Source organism: Phaseolus vulgaris, chromosome 5 (genome assembly GCF_000499845.2).
Source record: "Phaseolus vulgaris cultivar G19833 chromosome 5, P. vulgaris v2.0, whole genome shotgun sequence".
Taxonomy (NCBI): Eukaryota; Viridiplantae; Streptophyta; class Magnoliopsida; order Fabales; family Fabaceae; genus Phaseolus; species Phaseolus vulgaris.
This window is the reverse complement of record NC_023755.2, coordinates 36,698,816-36,719,220: the sequence shown is the minus strand read 5'-3', so window position 1 is coordinate 36,719,220 and position 20,405 is coordinate 36,698,816. Positions and strand designations below refer to the sequence as shown.

The 20,405-nt window shown below is 29.0% G+C and overlaps 1 protein-coding gene across 1 annotated transcript; it reads left to right on the top strand.

Annotated features, from left to right (window-relative positions):
* The first annotated feature begins 3,978 nt into the window (after positions 1-3,978).
* Positions 3,979-9,036, top strand: LOC137835678 (uncharacterized). Its single transcript, XM_068644285.1, has 9 exons — positions 3,979-4,423; positions 4,506-4,692; positions 4,802-4,935; positions 5,040-5,152; positions 6,038-6,284; positions 6,993-7,145; positions 7,365-7,444; positions 7,561-7,610; positions 8,738-9,036. Exons 1-9 carry the CDS (start codon positions 4,016-4,018, stop codon positions 8,920-8,922), a joined length of 1,557 nt encoding a protein of 518 aa, XP_068500386.1. The 5' UTR covers positions 3,979-4,015; the 3' UTR covers positions 8,923-9,036.
* Positions 9,037-20,405: the final 11,369 nt, after the last annotated feature.

Below are 20,405 nucleotides of genomic sequence, written 5' to 3'. Positions count from 1 at the left end.
ATGCAAGAAATAAAAATATAAAAAAAAACTGAGAATTAGATCAAAATTATAAATGTTCCAAAATGAAAGGATTAAATATTTATATATGTTAGAATTTAAGAAACAAAATTATGGATTTAATCAAATAAAGGAACTAAATTTTTATTTAAGTATATATATTAAGACTTTGGTTGAAACTTCTCAGTAGTTATTTTTTGTGATTTATTAATATACTGATTATATTATGGAATTTAAAAAAAATGCAAAGAAAGATTAAAATATTACAATTATTTATATTTTTATTTTATTATTAATAATTTTTTTTGTAGAACTTCTATATTCCGGCAAGGGTTTTCAATTTCACATTAATTTTTCAAGATAATCTTTTAAAATAGAAGTTGGAATAGTATAAACCCCTTATGAAGTTATCATATAACCACAAATACAAATTATCATATAACCACAAAGAAGTGTTTTCAAGACAGTAAAATAATAGATATTTTACTTATATATATATATATATTAAAAGTAATATTAAAATATAAATAAAAGTCAAATATATGTGATTAGTAGGTTGATACATAGACGACACATTGGTTTCTAATCGATTTGCTTCGGATAGAATATTCAACAAGTTTACATATAATCAACATTAAATATTTTAATATTTTAATCCATAATAATTTTTTTATTTATTATATATATAACATAAATTATCAATAAAATCATAAAAATAATTTTATTGGAGATAATCAGCATTTGAATGTTTAAGTTTAATTTCTAGTGAAAAGAAAACTATCATTCACCATGGTATCATTATTATTTAGGGAAAATGATTTATTTTATCAAGTTATATATTTTTAAAATTTACTTCAAACTCTTACCCATCTATATGAATTATGAGTTTCAAAAAGATAGAATTGTTTTAGTTTCCTTCAAGTTACTGCTTAAATAATGAATGTTATCTTTTACAAAATTAAAGTAATGCTTGAGCAATATTTTATTTTAATAATTATTTTTATTGTTTCAGTATCTCTCGACTAACCAAACTTATTCATAATCAGTTCATAAATTTAGAAAAATATAGAAAGTTTAATTTTTTTTAAAGAAATAAAATTTATAATAAATAAATTACTTTAAACCTATCTATAATATTTTTAAAAAATAAATTAAAGTATGTTCTAAACTTAAATAAAATGAATCTTATTTTTTTTTATACATGTCATGTCACTAACTTTCAAAAACATAGCTAACATTCTATGGTTACAATTGTAGACTAAAAAAAGACAGAGAAACTTTATATTGGGAAAACCTGTTCACTTAGTGTCTTATCGATCACTATCTACTTTAATTTTCTGTTTATTGATGCACAAAGCTTTTAACATATCAACTCACTAAACTGGTCCAATTTGTCACTCATCTTCTATGGACAAAAATTAGTTATCACTATATATCATATTTGTAAGGATCATGTAATTTGTAAATACTTTTCATAAATAAAATTTTTCTAGTGGCAAATTATATTCATATATATTATCACTTATATCATATCATATTTATTATATGAAATTTATAATAAATAAATTACTTTAAACCTATCTATAATATTTTTAAAAAATAACTTAAAGTATATGTTCTAAACTTAAATAAATTGAATCTTATTTTTTTTTTGCATGTCATGTCACCATCTTCCAAAAACATAGCTAAAATCATATGGTCATAATTGTAGACCAAAAAGAGAAAAAAAATTATATTGGCAAAGTGGGTCCAGTTAATGTTTTATCACTATCTACTTTAATTTTTTTTGTTTCTTGGTGCAGAAAGCTTTTAACATGTCAAGTCATTAAAGTGGTCCAATTTGTTACTCATCTTCCATGGATAAAAATTAGTTATCACTACATATCATATTTATAAGGATCATGTAATTTGTAAATATTTTTCATAAATAAGATTTTTCTAGTGACAAGTTATATTCGTATATATTATCACTTATATCATATCATATTTATTATATGAAATTTATAATAAATAAATTACTTTAAACCTATCTATAATCACTTCAAGAAAATGAAATAGAAATCAATTTTTAAAGACAAAAAATAATTAGTTGCTATAGTGACTAAATTAGGGATCATTTTAGAGACTAAAATAATTTTGGTTTCTAAATTAGTTTTTTATTATTGTTAAATGGTTTCTAAATTGGTGTCTAATTAGCAACCAAGGTTTTTGCTACCAAATTTAGAAATTTAAATAATTGGTAGCAAAAACCTTGGTTGCTAATTAGACACCAATTTAGAAATCATTTAACAATAATAGAAACTAATTTATAAACCAATGTTTTTTTAGTCTCTAAAATGGTCTCTAATTTAATCACTATACCAACTAATTATTTTTAGTTTCTAAAAATTGGTTTCTATTTCATGATTTTCTTGTAGTGAATATTTTTAAAAAATAACTTAAAGTATATATATGTTCTAAACTTAAATAAAGTGGATCTTATTTTTTTTTTATGCATATCATGTCATCATCTTCCAAAAACATAGCTAACATCATATGGTTAAAATTGTAGACTAAAAAACGAGAAAAACATTTATATTGGGAAAGTGGGTTCAGAGTTAATGTCTTATCATTATCTACTTTAAATTTTTGTTTTTTTGGTGCATAAAGCTTTCAACATATCAAGTCACTAAAGTGGTCAATTTTGTCACTCATATTCCATGGACAAAAATTAGTTATCACTACATATCATATTTATAAGAACCATGTAATTTGTAAATACTTTTCATAAATAAGATTTTTCTAGTAGCAAGTTATATTCGTATATATTATCATTTATATGTTTTAGTCATTATCATCATTATTATCTCTAGAAATCATTTACATCCATAATTATCTTCATTAAAAGTCTAAAACATAATATTAATGTTTTGGAAACTATAAGGATCAATGTTAACCCATCTATTGATGGATATTACTGTATTATGAAATATACGAAAAATATGTTTTAGAAATAGAGTTTTTAATTAATTCAGAAAAATCTCAATTTGTTTAAGGATTAAATATGCTTATTCATATAATTATTCATATAATTTTACGTTTATATCAAACTTTAAATTTATCTTTTGAATATTTGTATTAAGAAAAATATATAATTGTTTGTTTTTTTTATGTGATGAATGTATTTTTAGTATAAATTAGGATGTTAAAATATTTAATGTTAAATTGGTCGTTGTTAACGTAAATTTTGTAATATTATAATAAGATTCATGTTAAAAAAAAATTAATACATAAAAGAAATAATGATAAGCTACATATACTCAAAAGTTCTAAAATTTATAAAAAAACAAAAATTAATTTTGTAATATAGTATAAAAAAATATATTTAACCATTTATTTAACAACTAATTTTGAATTTAGATTATGAATATAGTAGGAAGTCTCACGTAAATGTAAACACTTCATGAATAAACTAGAAAAAATCTCATAAAATCGACTTTGGTTTGTGCTGCGTTTATTGTTAGGAAAAATGTTCCTTAGATTCTTCGAAATTGATGGAATACTTGTCTTAATTACTGTGGGAAAATCAAGTTTAGGATTACTCATATTTTTCGTGAAGGGAATGCGTGTAATGATAAGTTGGCTAATTTAGGATTTATTCATAAAGAATTATTTCACTAGTATAATAGGTTCCCATCTATAGTCTGTTCTTATAATTCTTTATGAATATGTATAGTCTACATATATATCGTTTTTGTTAACATATGAGTTTTGGCATAGTCCTCCATTTTTTTTTGTATTTTCTTTACTTTTTCTTTTGTTAATAATACTTTTTTCATGTGATGGCAGATGGATGATTGTTGTTGCTTGAGGTGTAAGCCTAACTGAGAATGAGAAGTCTAAGTTGCATAGTAATACCTAACAGAAAGCATTTTAAAAAAAAAAAATAGAAAAAAAGGCACTTGCACTATGATCACACTATATATATATGAAATATGATAGATTATTCTGAAAGCCATTGGTATTCTCCTTTGTTGCAATGGAACGCCACCCCTTGTTGTTTCAATGCCTTCTTTTCATTTTTCTCATGTACTACTCAACCTATTTCACTTCAACACATGCTGTTGTGGAAATTCCAAGGTTGAGTCCCATTCCTAGGGATACAATCTTGTATGACCCAGTAACTTGGGATGCAAAAACTTATGCAGATACCATTCAAACACTTTACTACCAACAGGTTCTTGATCACTTCAACTATAGGCCCGAAAGTTACAAAACTTTTCAACAAAGATATCTGATGAATTCCAAGTACTGGGGTGGTGCCATTTCTAATTCCCCAATAATTGCCTATTTGGGTGCAGAAGAACCAATAGATAATTCCCCTGAAAGCATGGGCTTTCTCAATGAAAACGCTGCTTCCTTTAAGGCTCTCTTGGTTTACATAGAGGTATTTATACTTTTATAGAACTTTTTTTTTCAATATTCTATAAGGTGCATTTGAGTTTGACAGATTGCAAATTCCTCATCAGCACCGTTACTATGGGAAATCAGTACCATTTGGATCAAGGGATGAAGCACTTCAGAATGCAAGCACCATTGGATATTTCAACTCAGCTCAAGCACTAGCAGATTATGCATCAGTTATCATACATATTAAGAAGACACTAAATGCACCAAAGTCCCCTGTGATTGTGGTTGGAGCATCATATGGGGGAAGTTAGTTCCTCAAATCATTCATCTCTTCATTCATAGTTATGTACTCTATGTTACTGTTGTTTATTCTTATATATGTTGCTGATGTTGTTTATTATATTATTATATGCAGTGCTTGCTTCATGGTTTAGGCTCAAATATCCTCACATCACCATTGGTGCTCTGGCCTCATCTGCTCCAATCCTCTACTTTGATGATATTACACCACAAAATAGTTACTTTGATATTGTTTCAAAGAATTTTAGAGTAATTTATCATACTTTGATTTTAATTTTTCTTTATTTGTTTAATTTTATCATAAAATATATCATAAAAAAGGTGAGTTAATAATGAAGAGTTGGTATATGCAGGATGCCAGCCAAACATGCTTCCAGACTATACAGAGGTCGTGGTCTGAAATTGACAGAATAGGTTTTGGGCCAAATGGAGTGAACTTTCTTAGCCAGAGATTCAACACTTGCCGGTATACAAGCATGTTGCTTAAAGTGCCTCTGTAACATTCTTCCAAACGTATTTTGTTTTATAGGCTGAGAATAATCATACTTAATAGAATTTACATTAATTTTTTAAAGCTGTTAAACTCTAAAATATGAATATTCATTAAAATCATTTAGCAATATTTTTTATAATTAATTTCTAAAATTGGTTTCTATTTCATGTACTGAATTTTCTTATTACAAGTATTCGGTATGTTTTAAGTTTGGACTAGCAATCAATATAATTTCGCGTCAAAGTAAAGAGAAAAAAAAAATTTAATCCTTTTATAATAATTTTTTATTTTTTTATTTTACTTTAAATGATTTTTATCATATTATATCATTTTTAAACAACTAAAATTATATTTTTCCAAGTTTTACTTCAATAATGATGTCCTATAAAAATTTCCTTATATAAATTTTTATTTCTTACAATTAAAAAAATAAAAATTTAGTTATCTAAATATAATTTTTTATTATTAAAACTTAAAGTCTTGAATAAAATTAATTTTTAATTTTAATACTCCTACCATACCATCATTATGATTCAATGAAAGTTTCTTATCATGTTTGTTATTTTATTCTTTATTTAAGTTACATGTGTTTAATTTTTTTTTTAAAAGTGAGATGGTGGTTTTAATATATTGCTTGTAAGTTTTAATAATTATATATCATTTAATAAAAATGAATTTATTTTTTTGAAAACAAAAAATTGTGATGTCTCATTTTAAGTACAATATAAAAAATTCTCACTTTGTTATATTGACAATATCTATATATGGATTCAAGAATGTTTAAATAATTTAGGTAAAAAGTCTGAAACTGGATATTAGGGATAATAATATTGAAGTTCAGTGTGTGACTTATTACAGGCCCTTAACAAACTCTCGTGAGTTGAAAAGCTACCTGCATAGTTTGTATGTTACTGCAGCTCAATATAATGATCCAGTAAGAAATCCTGTTAGTGTGATTTGTGGTGGCATTGATGGAGGTGCATATGGAAGTGATGTGTTGAGTAAGATATATTCAGGGCTGGTGGCTTTAAGGGGAGATGGCATATGCTTCGTTAATCCTCCTTCTACTACTGTATCTGAGACAAGTGAGGGTTGGGGTTGGCAGGTAAAGATCATTGCACTTTTTTAATTATTCATTTTTATTTCTAAATAACATAGCCTAACACAAAAAAATCATTAAGTTGGGGAACTTTGTAAATTGAAATTACCTACTTTCAATTATTAAACCTTAATCACCACTAAATATCACTATAAAATATTATCTGATTTGTTAATATAATAATTAATTGTCATATTATTTATATTATCTTGATTAAAAGTTATCAGCTACTTTTAATGTAAAATTACTAAAATCATAAAATAGAAACTAATTTTTAGTAAAAAAAAATAATTAGTTACTATAATGACTAAATTAGATATTATTTTATAGAATAAAAAAATTTTGGTTTTTAAATTAGTTTCTATTATTGTTAAATGATTTCTAAATTGGTATTTAATTAGCAACCAAGGTTTTTGCTACCAAATTTAGAAACTAAATAATTGATAGTTAAAACCTTGGTTGCTAATTAGATACCAATTTAAAAACTATTTAACAATAATAGAAACTAATTTAAAAATATTTTTTTTTTCTAAAATGGTCTCTAATTTAGTTATTATAACAACTAATTCTTTTTTCTAAAATTGGTTTTTATTTCATGTTTTTCTTGTAGTGTAAAATATTATTCTAACTTTTAATTTTATTTTTTTATATTCTAATATTTATTCATACTATTATACATTCTAATAATGTGAATTTATCTGTACATTCATTCAGACATGTAGTGAAATAGTGTTTCCCATCGGTATTGGAAGCAATACTATGTTCCCAGCACAACCTTATAATTTCAATAGCTTTGCCACCTCGTGCGAGAAACGTTATGCTGTCTCACCTCGCCCTCACTGGGTCACCACTTACTATGGTGGCCATGTAAGTGCTTCTTTCTTCTCTTTTCTCTACAACAATCACAAGGATCAACCTATTCAATCTACAAACAATTTTAAATTCTTTAGAAAAAATTTGAAACATTTTTCATTTTAATTATAACTTTTAGAAGAAATTGAGCAGGAATCAAATATGTGTAAGATTATATTGATATTTACATAGGATATGTGTAACATTTTTTAATTGTGTGGTGGATGATGACAGAGTATAAAGTTGATCCTTAACAAGTTTGGTAGCAACATCATTTTCTATAATGGACTAAGAGACCCTTATAGTAGTGGGGGGTAAGCACTGCAGAATACATAAATTATCTTAATTGGATTATATTTACTTTGGTGTGAATTGTTTGAGAACAATATTCTAAAACAATTTTGTATGAATCTTCTATGAATAAATTCAGGGTTCTTGAGGACTTATCAGACAGTCTTGTTGCCATCCAAGCAGCTCAAGGTATGCCTTAGAATTATATTCCTAGTCAATTCTCTCTCTCTCAAACCTTCTCTCTAAATAGAGCATAACTTTTCAACTTGAGATGACCCAAACACCATTTTAACCAATACAAGAAAATCATGAAATAAAAACAAATTTTTAGAGACAAAAAATAATTAGTTGTTATAGTGACTAAATTAGAGATCATTTTAAAGATTAAAAAAAATTTAGTTTATAAATTAGTTTCTATTATTGTTAAATGGTTTCTAAATTGGTGTCTAATTAGCAACCAAGGTTTTTGTTACCAAATTTAGAATCTAAATAATTGGTAGTTAAAACTTTGGTAGTTAATTAGATACCAATATAAAAATCATTTAACAATAATAGAAACTAATTTAGAAACCAAAATGTTTTTAGTCTAAAATGATATCTAATTTAGTCACTATAACAACTAATTATTTTTTGTCTCTAAAATTGATTTCTATTTCATGATTTTCTTGTAGTGAACCCATTGAAAAAAATAAAATAAAAATCAAATATATATTTTTAAATTTAAGTCATATTATTAAAATTAAATACTAAGTATAGTAATTTAATATATAAATAAATATAAATTATAATATTTATAGGTATTCTAAAAAATAAACTATTTTAATTTTTTAAAATATAATTATTATTTTATAAAAATAATTCAATTTATAAGTTTATAGGTAGACTCAACCTAAATCTTTTTACATCGTGGATCAGATAAATAAAATAAAGAGTAATCTATTTCAATTTAAATAATATTTATTTCGCTTAAACTATTTCGGTTGGGAAACATTTTAAATTAGTTGGACTATACCTATTTAAACAGTTTTCATGTTATTAACATCATTATATGTTCAATAAATCATTGGTTAAACTGATATTATGAGAGACTCTCAATTTTTACATGAGGATGAGAAAATTAAACATTATATAATTGTTTAGATTAAAATATAAAAAGAAGTGTAAATATCTAGCCCAAATATTTTTAGAATTTAAAGGTGATACACTTATAATAAAAATAATTTAACATTATAGATACTTTTTCCCCCAATCCTTTTGTTTTGGAGGAAGAAAAATGGAAAAGCTACTTCAACCTTTGACCAATGTAACTTTTTCAGGATCTCATTGCTTGGATCTTGTGCCTCAAAATCTTACTAGTGATCCAAAATGGTTGGTTGATCTAAGGAACAAGGAGGTAAGCATTATCAAAGGGTGGATCGCCCAGTATTATGTTGATCTCCAAACACTAGGGAGCACAAAATTGTCAATCAACAATGAAAACAAGTTGTTCTCTATGAAATAATAGAGTATTTTCCATCACTAATATACATTAGTGGTGATGTGTAATAATATAAATAAACCATTTCATGTTACAAATGGAATGAGAATGAGAATATTTCCTAAATAAGTTTTATAAGGTTGAGTTAGACTTAAATTCACTTTTTAATATGGTATCAGGGTCATTTATAGTCTATTATAATGAGAGTTTGTTGAGTCACCTACTATCGGATCGCTATCAAACTACTCATAATATATAGTGTCACGTAGGAGTTGTTAAATATCGATGTGGGAGATTCGACATGAGGGAATGTGTTGGATCTCCCACATCGATTAAAAATAAGGATATTTCATAAGATTGAATTAGGCTTAAATTACACTTCTTAACAAATATTGCATTTTGATAAGATTTAAGTAAGGATAATCACTTTAGAGTTTTTCCTTTATAAAACTTGACATATACATTATAAGTAAATTTTTTGAAACTTCAAAGTTTATTTTGAAGACATAGAAGATTAGACAGTATTAAAAACTGAAAATTTAAACTCAATATATTTCTAGATAAATATGAATTTGTAGTAATTTGGTTTATCTTTGGTATAAATTTTAAAAATAAAATGAATTCTATTATGGAAGTTGGAACTTTTAAAATGTAATACTTTCCAAATTTCGAGTTCTAAACTTTTTACTACAAGAAAATTATTAAATAGCAACTAAATTTAGAGATAAAAAATAATTAGTCATTATTTTAACTAAATTAGACATATCAATCTAACTCGTATTAAACCGCGCATAAGGGATAGTCCACATGAAAAATTAAAATTTTATTGAAAATAAAAAAAAAATATTAATTTTCTTGTAATATGTATAGACAATAAAAATTGGAGGAGACAATTTTTGTATTTTTTATTAGGGTATTTCTTTCTGCACCCCTTTAAATTTCTTCCTACACCTCATCAATTTCAAAATTTAATTTTCATAACATAAAAAGTCAATTTTGTAAATGAAAATTTAGAAGAGAAAAAAAAATAGCTTTTTTCCATAAAACCTATTTTACCTTTCGAAATCTAGAACAACTATTTTTCTTTTCAGAATTTGATTTCTAAAATTGATGGGGTGCATAAAGAAATTTGAGAGATGTATAAAGAAACACCATTTTTATTATTATGTGGACTGGCATGTCCCGTCCCGTCCTTGATCCGCATGAGTTACGAGTTATGCAGACAAGCCTAAGTGAGTCAGCGCGTATTAATTTTGACCTGCACCCTATCATTTTTACAAAATTCTAAAAATATCCTTATTATGAATTTGAAAATCTGAAATAGTAATAAAATTCAAAAATAAAAAATAAATTCTGGACAAAAAAATCTGGAACACAAAATTAAAAAGTATTTTGGATAAAAATTTCCTGAATTCAAATGTGTTTCAGATATCAAAATCCGAAATATTTTCAGATAAAAGGTGATATCTGAAATATTTTTAGATAAAAGGTTATGGAAGTGAATTTTATTTACACCCTCTTTTGTGTAAGGTTATTTTCGCCATTTATAAAGGATATTTTTGTCATTTTCAAAAATGGATTGGATGCATGTTGTAATTGATATGGTGCAGGGAGAAATTCACAATAGTGAATCTTTCATGCGTTTCTCATAGCAAACTGCAGGCCCGTACCTGCCCGTAATGTTACCTCTATTAGAAATCATATAATATACCAATTAAAAATTATGTTTGTTTAAAGGAATGATTTTGTATTTTTTTAATATTATATCTAAAAATAGCATCTATATGAACGTGTATGATCGATATTTAATATTAAAAATTAAATTTATTAAATTTAACATTTTTAAAAATATAGAAGAATGTAGTACCTAGCTTATCCATTTTATTTATTAATACTCTATTTTTTATGTTAAATTAAAAATGTGAGAATTTACACAATTTGTCAATAAAATTCACTTAACTCAAGTTCAACAAAATCATGATAAAAGAAATCGCAAATCAAATATCTTCAAAAACCCGCACACTATTTGCAAAACAGATCAAATTCCAAATACCTCCCTCTAATTGATACACACGAGTTACTTATAGATGTTTTTTCTCTCCTAAAAACATTTAAAGATAAATTTTTCCAATCAATTTTGATATAAGATGCTTGAATTATTGCTCAAAATTATTATTATTATTATTATTATTATTTCTATATAAGATTCTTTTATATTTATATGATACATTAATTATTTTCTAAACTGCTCTTAACTAATTGACGAGTCGGATTAATTATTTCTAGAAAGATAAAATAAATTTAAAATTTACTAAAATAGTATTGAAACAATAGTATAAATTATTCCACAAAACTTAACGACGTGATGTAATTTTATTAAAATTACAATTCAATAATAAGATGAAAGTATAAGAATTAGCATAAGTATAGTTATTTTTTATATATTTATCGTAATGCCTCCAAATTGTTTACAAAAATATATGTAACTATTTAACTGTTTATATAAATTTAAAATCAAGATCTTGATTTTACACCCAGTCAAACACACCTTTAAACATAGTTATAAGGTCAGCTTGTATAATGAATATATATCCTTAACAATAAGTTAACAATAAGGTAAACTACTAAATGAAAAATCATAAATACATAAATTTTAATTTATTTAACTTAACATTAAAATTCATAATTCCTTTTATATATATATATATATATATATATATATATATATATATATAAATCACACATGAATCTACATATTTAGGATATTCATCAAAGAATAAATCTACTGACATCTCTTAGAAGACTCATATTAAGTGTTCTCCATCAGAAATCTAACACATTATCCATTTTAATACCTTAGGTATCCAAACATTAACTCATGGATCATTGTGGGTTTAATTATCCTTACCCAGACTTCAACATGTATTTTGATTCACTCTTTCAAACTCCAACATGTGATATGACGATACAATAAATCCTCTAGTTTCTCACTTTGGTGTCTTAGTCTATGAGACTTGGACACACACACATTCAATGTCACGTATCTTAATTAGATATACATATATATAACACCTACATTTAGACAAACCTCGAAAAATCACTTAAATAAAGAATTAGATAGTATTTCTGCTTGAATGAAAATAGTTCTGTTGAGCAAGGCAATCAAACGAAGCACTCATTGAAGTGACTTAAACGATACATTCGCACGAGCACATCTATTTTTGTTGGGCGAAGGTATCAGACAAGACACTAACTAGAGCGACTTATACGACACTCTCACTTAACATCTCATATAAAACCCCCTACAATAGCTCATAAACACAAAATATAACTATCTCCCTACATTCTTCGAAACATGTTCCTATTTCACCTCATAAGACTTTTCATTTCGAAACGGGAAATTATCATACATAAATTTCAAGACTTAATATGAATTAGAGGCTCAAATTTAAACAAATAAGGACACGTAAAAAAATGGGGATTTCATACTCAACATGATCATGAGGAACGTCAAATATATGCGCAACAAATGTTAGTCAAATTCTACGTGCAACCAAATAACATTAGATGCAAATGCAATGATGTTTTCAGTTTCTACATGCAATTGGAAAACAATTTAGACACCACACTGCAACAAATGTTATTCAGTTTTTACATGTAAGTGGAGAACATCAAAATGCAAATGCAATGGCAAATGCAATGGATGTTCTTCGGTTTTTAGTTGGAGAGCTTTATTCTTACATGCAATCCAAGGACTTCAAACTTAGCATGCAAGAAAATATCATTTCACTAAAACCTTCACAAAGTTAACAAACCTATTCAAATTCACTAACTACATTATCTGAAGTATCTTTCCTTACTTGAAATTTTCTTCTTCTTCAATAAGCTTTCAACTCACGCAAAAGACCACTCAACACTTTGAAATTCAAATAGAAAAGAGAAATTGACACACTAAGATCAGTGATTCTCCAATTACTTTGAATTACAATCGAATTCTAAAAGATACATAACATTAAATGTATGAAGATAAAGAGAAGGTATAAGAAAACTTAGATAGAAAAAAAAATGTTTGTCTTTAATATTTAAACCGTAAATCTTAAATATTTTCATGGTATAAGACACTCACAAACTAACATTAAAATAAGATTTAAAGACTAAAGTTAAAAACTTTTACTAAGAACACTTAGTTTTAGGATCTATGTATATCCAAAATAATTAGTTTCTTTCTATATACATCGTAATATATTAGTATTAATACTCTTACTTACCATATCAGTTTAACAAAGAATACATATTTTTAGTAAGAGTTGGCAAAACAGTTCTGGTGAAAATGTGCAGAAAATAATTGGAAACTTTATTATAGCACCTCTTATCCCTGTTTCCATTTGCATACACTTTAATCAAAGAAGTGGAAATGCAAAGTACTGCTATAGGAAAGCAAAATGCTTTAATCAGAAGGAAAATGGATGATTTTATCATCAACCATGGACAATATTTCCACGAAAGAATAAGCTTTTCCCTGCATTTGAATTCAACATATATATATCTATGGTGGATATCAGAAGAATGTGCATTGACACATACACTTGTTTATGTTATACTTTTAGAAACCATAGAGCGTGTCCACTATACATTTATCTTTGGAAATTAAACCTTCTGAATTTTTCTTTATGGAGAGCATATGGGTGAGTGGCCATGATAACAATTTACATGTGAATCGCATGTGTGGTGCTAAGAAAGCACATTGCTAGTTACTCTCACTGTCACCAATGCCTCAAGTGCATCAGAACTCAGACCATTACAACTGGGTGCTGTTTTCTGATTGTATCAAAATGGAAATGGTGGAGCAGAAAAGGTTCCATCTTATAACAGAAAATTCCCATTTCTTCAATCTCATTGCACTACAAATGTGTGTGTGCTCAATTTAATTATTCTCATTGTTGTTCACATTTCCCTTGGGTTAGTGTAATTCTCATTCCCCCTCCACTTTCTTCTTTGTTTTCATGGAACCACCATCTTTAGTACCAAAAATGTCTTCCATCATTGCAATAAAGATAAAAGCACCAAATATTTTTTATCCTTTTTATAATAAAACAGGAGAAAAAAAAGTCAGCTACCTAATCTAATCTAATCTTAATCTGGTTAGCATAATTGAGCTTTTCATCGCATAAGGCTCCACTAGTGCACAGAGTAATTGATTTGTTAAAGCATTCTGATTCATGTCATCTCGATCTATCATTGTTGGTCACAACATACTTAGTGCATGTTTAGGAAACTAAGTGCATGTTTGGGAGGGTGATGCACTGCAGCTTCCTGCAATCTAACAATGTTGATAACGTGATTTTCATAATTTTATCACAAGAAATATTGGAGATCAGGTCGATTAGAGATAATTTCATAGTATTTAAGTGAATGTAAATATCAGTGATTTTGTAAAGTTAAGTTAAACTTAAAATTCATTATTAGGATGACTTTAGAATCATTTAAAGTCTATTCCACTGAGAATTTAATAGCCTTATCAGATACCCGCTATCAAAATTAGAGATAAAAATATTTTATAATATATAAATCGATGCAAAGTTCATCTTATAAATTAATTTTAATTAATTTTATAAAAATGAATTAGATTTAAAAGTTCACTCTTTAAAAAATACTTCGATATTTGTGTGTTTTGAATATAATATTTAAAATTGTATGTAATTGCTATAATTGGAAAATAATGTTTGAAAAAATCTATCCCAATAAGTTAACATATTTTGCATAGTAGTTTATTATTTATATATTCGCATAACATCCGTATTTAATTAATAATATTCACTGCAAAAAGTTTCAATTCAGTTTTAGATAAAAGTATGCATGCATTACTAATACAAATATTTTTACCTTATGAATACAAAAATTATGATACGCGATAAATCCATTGAAATTTACTATAATTATATAATAACTCATTTTTAACATGATTATTTACAATTAATAGTCTAAAGTTTATTTGACTTAATTACACCATAACTCACGAGTCGTATTATTCATATGGTTTTTTCTACATTTTACTTTTATAACTTGATTTTTCTTGTATTTTACCAATAAATAAGCTTAGGAATGAGCTTAAAGGTGTTGTTGTTAGAGATCAATAGAGGGAGGAACCTAAGATTGTTTGTAGGGAAGCGAAAAAGTTGTTTGAAGAGAGATTTATGGCTACAATCGATTTTGGGGTCAGATTAGGCTTTATACACTTCAAGTCCTTGTCCTCAGAGGTTAGCTTAAGCCTGATATCTGACTTCATAGAGGAAGAAGTTAAGGAAGTTGTTTGGTTGTATGAGGGGTCAAAAAGCCCTGTCCCGAACGGTTTTAATTTTAACTTCATCAAAAATAGCTAGGAGGTTCTTAAGGATGTTGTTGTTGCAGTTGTACACCATTTTCAAAAAATGGTCCAATTTTCGAATGGTTGCAATGCATCGTTTATAGCTCTAGTTCTTAAAGTGAGGGACCTACAAAGCTGGACCAATATAGGCCTATCTCTTTTGTGGGCTCTCTCTATAAAATCATTTCGAAAGTGTTATCATGTCGCATTAAGTATGTGTTGTCTGCGGTTATTGATGACAGTCAATCGACTTTCTTGAAGGATAGAGATTGTTAGATAGTGTTCTAGTGGCTAATAAGGTTCTTGAGGATCTCAGAAGGAAAAGGAGGAGAGGCTTGTGTCTGAAGGTGGACTATGAAAAGGCATATGATTCGACCAGCTAGGTCTTCTTATTTGATATGCTTCAAAGGCTTGGTTTCCATAGGAGATGGATTATGTAGATCAGAGGGGCTTGGAATCCACATCGGTATCAGTTCTGCTTAATGGATACCCCACCACGGAGTTGAAACCTACAAGAGGATTGAGACAGGGTGATCCCCTAGTCCCATTCCTTTTTATTATGGTTGTTGAAGGCTTGTTTGGGTTGGTAAGACATGCGATCAAAGCTAACATGCTTAAAGGCATGAAGGTGGGTAGGAAGGAGGTTGAGTCTTGCGTCTTACAATTTGCAGATGAAACTCTGGAATCCTTCTCTGATGTCCTTACTATTAAAGTTATTCTCAGATGTTATGAGCTTGCTTCTGGGCTGAAGATCAACTTTCATAAATCAAAGTTGGCAGGTATTAATGTTGAAAGAAATTCCTTTTACGTCTACGCAAAATCTCTACATTGTACTCTAATGAGGGTACCTATTAAATATCTGGGGTTAGAAGTACGTGATAATCCAAGGAAGAATTTGTTCTAGGATCCCATTCTGTATAAAATAAAAGCTAAACTAAGTGCTTGAAAGGGGAGATTTTTGTCTTTAGCGGGAAGAATTTGCTTAGTTAAGTTAGTTTTCACTTCATTACCTTTGTTCTACTTATCCTTTTTTAAAGTTCCGAAATCTGTGTGTGATAGAATCATTAGTCTCGAAAGAAAATTCTTATGGGGTTGAGGAAAGACTAAATAGGTCAATCTCTTGGATGACTTGGGAGAACCTATGCAAAACTCTGGAGGAGGGTGGAATAGGAATTAAAGATGTCAAAAAATTCAACGGTGCCCTTCTAGTTAAATGGAAATGGAGGCTTGTGAGTGAAGAAAAGGGAAAGTGGAAATATGTTCTTTTATCAAAGTATGGTTCGAGTCTAGGTTATAGTCATGCCAATCTGAAGTTCTAATCATGGTGGTGGAGAGATTTGTCTAAAAGTTGTGGTGAAGGAGAGAAAGTAGGTTGGTTCCAAACAACAATAGGGTGAAAGGTGGGAAGTGGGGATAAGGTTAGATTATGGGAGGACGCTTGGGCTGGAAGTGGCCCTCTCATTACACTCTACCCTAGTTTGTTTTCCTTATCTCTGGTTTAGGGGTTGATGGTGGCAGAGGTAGGTGAGTGGAAAGGTTTTGTGTGGCTTATAACCAATGGGAATCTACACAAGAAGAAGATTTCCTAAGGCTTATAACTAGAGTTAAGTTGAATAGGGAGGTTAATGACATTCAGCTCTGGGAAGGTGACGCTTAAGGGGAGTTCTCCGTCAAATTTGTTTATGCATGTTTAGCAAATCATGTAAGAAGATCTCAGAACGGAATCTTCAAGTATCTATGGCAGGTTAAAGCCTTCCCCAATGTTTTGGCTACAACTTAGAGGGCTCTTCTGGATAGAATCCTGACAAGAATTAGCTTAATAAGGAGAGGGGTGACGGTAACCTCTCCCTCCTGTGTGATGTTCCAAGGTGTGGATGAATGCTCACAACATCTCTTTTTAGAATGCAATGTTTCCCAGTGAGTGTGGAATTGTTGCTTCAGATGGTAGATATTTTGTTTGTCCAACATAAGGATCTAAAGTGTCACTTCGAGCACTTCTTCTTGACACATTTCACCTACAAACAGAATTTGATTTGGAAAGGTGTATGGGCGGTTGTAGTATGGAGTATTTGGGAACAAAGGAATTTTATCATCTTCAGGCAAGGGGTTGTCGATGAGGAACAAAACTTCCATATGGCACAACTTAAAGCCTGACTGTGGTTGAAATATAGGTTATGCTCCTTTAATTTTTCTTTCTCAGACTGGCACTTGAACCCTGTAGTTTGTAATGGAAGAGGTGGTGCAGAGGAGAATCTTATGAGGAAATGATGTCTGACATCTCTGGTGTTCACTATGTCTATGGGTTAAAGATTGTGCAGTACGTACAGTTCTCTGCTGCTGAATGTATCCTATTCCAATGGTAAGAATGGGGCTCTATTATGGTCTGACGGGTTTGGAAGGGTGTTAATAAAATGGAGAGCTATCATTGTACTAGGAGAGGAGTGGATGGGAGCAGCTGATGCTTTGCCAGGAGTATAGGGGTATCTTGGGAACCTGTTTCTACTATTTCTACGTGGACTATATGAGGCTGGAAAAGTGGGAGATGAAGAAGTGATGTTTGATAAGCATGGACCGTGTTCTTGTTTTTGAGGGAGGGATAATCTATCCTACGAGGATGTATAATTAAGCAGTATATGTGCTACTTTCATGAATTTTTGTGAATGTGTTTATGCAGAATTAAGAGTCTTTAGCTGATATGCCATAAAACCTCCCACTACTAGTACCAAAAATTCCTCTTTAGAGGTCTTGTGAATTTTAGGAAATGTGGCATATCTATTTCTGTTAATCAGTGCAGCAATGCTTCTTTTGTTCACAACAAGGCAGAAGTTTGTGCATAAGCAGCATAGTCTGAAGTTGTTGTCATGAATTTTCATGAAGGTACTTATGTATAATAATATGCATTTAACTGTTATGTCATAATACTTCCCAATGCCAAAGCCAAATTTGCGTATTGTTCTTCATATTTAGGCAATGTGACATAGCAGATCCTGTTTTTTAGTGCAGCAGGGCTCCATACGTTCATAGCAAGGTAGTCCTGTTAAGTTGTCTCTCTAATCTATTTCTCAATGTTTTGGAACTGCATTGTTGGTGCTACATTTATAAAGAGGGAGCTCATCTAGTTCAATTATGGGTGTAGCTCTCTGATGAGATAGAGTCATCCATATTTGTTTCCTTATGTAGCACAGGCCAGGTCTAGGCCTTTATATGTGACTTGGGGGCAAGTTTGACTTTCATAGTGGGGTTGTGACGGTTTGATCTTTTTTTGTAAGAATGAAATGTAGGTCTAAGAAGCCTAAGCTTATAGTTGGTAAGGTTTCTTGATGTTTGTATACGGGTTGGGACGCTCTTGAAGTGTTCCTTATTTTAATTCATTTAATTCTTTGTTGATAAATTAAATCTAATGATAAGTTGATGCGTCATAAAAAATAAATAAAACGATGATGTCTTAAAAAAATAGATAAAACTATTTCTAACTTTTATAACATGTTTATATTTTGTTATACATTTAACAAATTAGTAAAATTTATATAAAAATAAAGAACATGAAAATAAATAATAATAAATGTTCCTACTAGGGAGATGAGACCTAGAGAATTATTGAAGTCTTCTTCTTCTTCCTTCGGTCGGTCAGGTTACTGGGTGATGAGCCGGGATTCTTCTCGTCCTCCTGCTTCTCCTTCGGCACTCGGTCTCGGGTGAACACCGGATGGTGGGGGTACCTACGAAGGCACTCCTACGCTCAAGTCAGTAAAGCGGGTGGTCAGCTCTCAGGTAGGTGAACAGTAATAAATGACATACCTTACTCCTTGGAATGCGTGCTATTTATATATTATTCTAATGGGCCTACCTTGTTGGGCCCGCTTATCGGAGTGGATACCGCTTAGGGTTGTATTACCTAATTCTTAATGATGGATTAGCTTCACTAACATTGGTTTGAGTGTTAACGGTAATAGTAGTCGGCCGTCGGCCAAGTTTTCCTGGTATGAGTCGGGCATCGGCCAGATTTCCATGGTCTCGGTCATCTCATCCAGGTCTTCTAAGGTCTCGGTCAGGTAGGTCGTCGGCCTTGTCGTTCGGTCAAATCTCTTAAGTCTCTGCCAATTTTCCTTTGGTCTTGGTTAGGTTGGATAAGTCCCGGGCAGCCAGGTGGGTCTCGGGCAGGGAGACCAGGGGTCGGCCTCGCCCATACCGGTACAATAAATATTAAAATATCACTTATAATATAAAAATAATATAAATGAATGTAAATTCTACTTTAATAATAAAATTTATAGAATAATACTGGATGATAAAATAAAATATTGTATTATAAACAATTTAATTTATGAAGGAAATGATAAGAAAGTGCAATGATGCATATCCCTGAGAAAGAAAATGGTGTGTTTATTTTGTTTCCACTAGCAGATGTTGCCACTCTATTTTTGTCAAAATAAAAGGAACTTTGTTCACTCTGGTTATAGGTTGAGTGAAGTAATAACCTTTTTTTAGTATTCAAAATTATGGGCAATTTAAAAACAAGGTACTTTCATTTCAGTGTTGAATTGAATAATGCCTTTTTTTCCACGGTTTCCCACAGAATTTCACCCACATAGTTATTGGATGCTATCATTATGCCAACGTTGAAGCAGTAACTCATACCATACAAAGTTAACTCATACCATACAAAGTTAATTCACCTTTTCCTGCATAAAATCCATGGACTCATTTGTTGGGTAACATTATCTCAATATTCTAGATTTGGTAGGTTTAAACCCTCACGTCACTACCATTACTACAAAAATATTAGCAATTATTAATAAAAGCATCTAGTACACATTTTGTTACCAATTATTCTAGCTAAAATTTATAGTTATCCTAATGAAAACATTTAGTATATTCTGTTTTACTATGTATTTATAGATAAAGGAATCATTATAATATATCATATTTTTATTAGCTATAATGGGATTATTTACATATAGTCTTAATTACTTGTTATTCAAGTAGATGTCATAATTTAAATGGTTAAATAAAATTGTAAGAATCTACTTTATATATGAGTTATTGTTTTATTTTATTTTTATTTTTTAAGATAATATCACTACAGTGGATTTGACTCACTTTTTTTCATTTATGTTTGTTTAGAGTTTAGTCGACCCACTCT

Excerpts from the sequence above, each read along its gene's own strand:
- LOC137835678 (XM_068644285.1), top strand. The coding sequence starts at position 4,016 with ATGGAACGCCACCCCTTGTTGTTTCAATGCCTTCTTTTCATTTTTCTC. Across the intron at positions 5,153-6,037 it reads CAGAGATTCAACACTTGCCG|GCCCTTAACAAACTCTCGTG; the intron begins GTATACAAGCAT and ends GACTTATTACAG. Across the intron at positions 7,445-7,560 it reads GACCCTTATAGTAGTGGGGG|GGTTCTTGAGGACTTATCAG; the intron begins GTAAGCACTGCA and ends GAATAAATTCAG.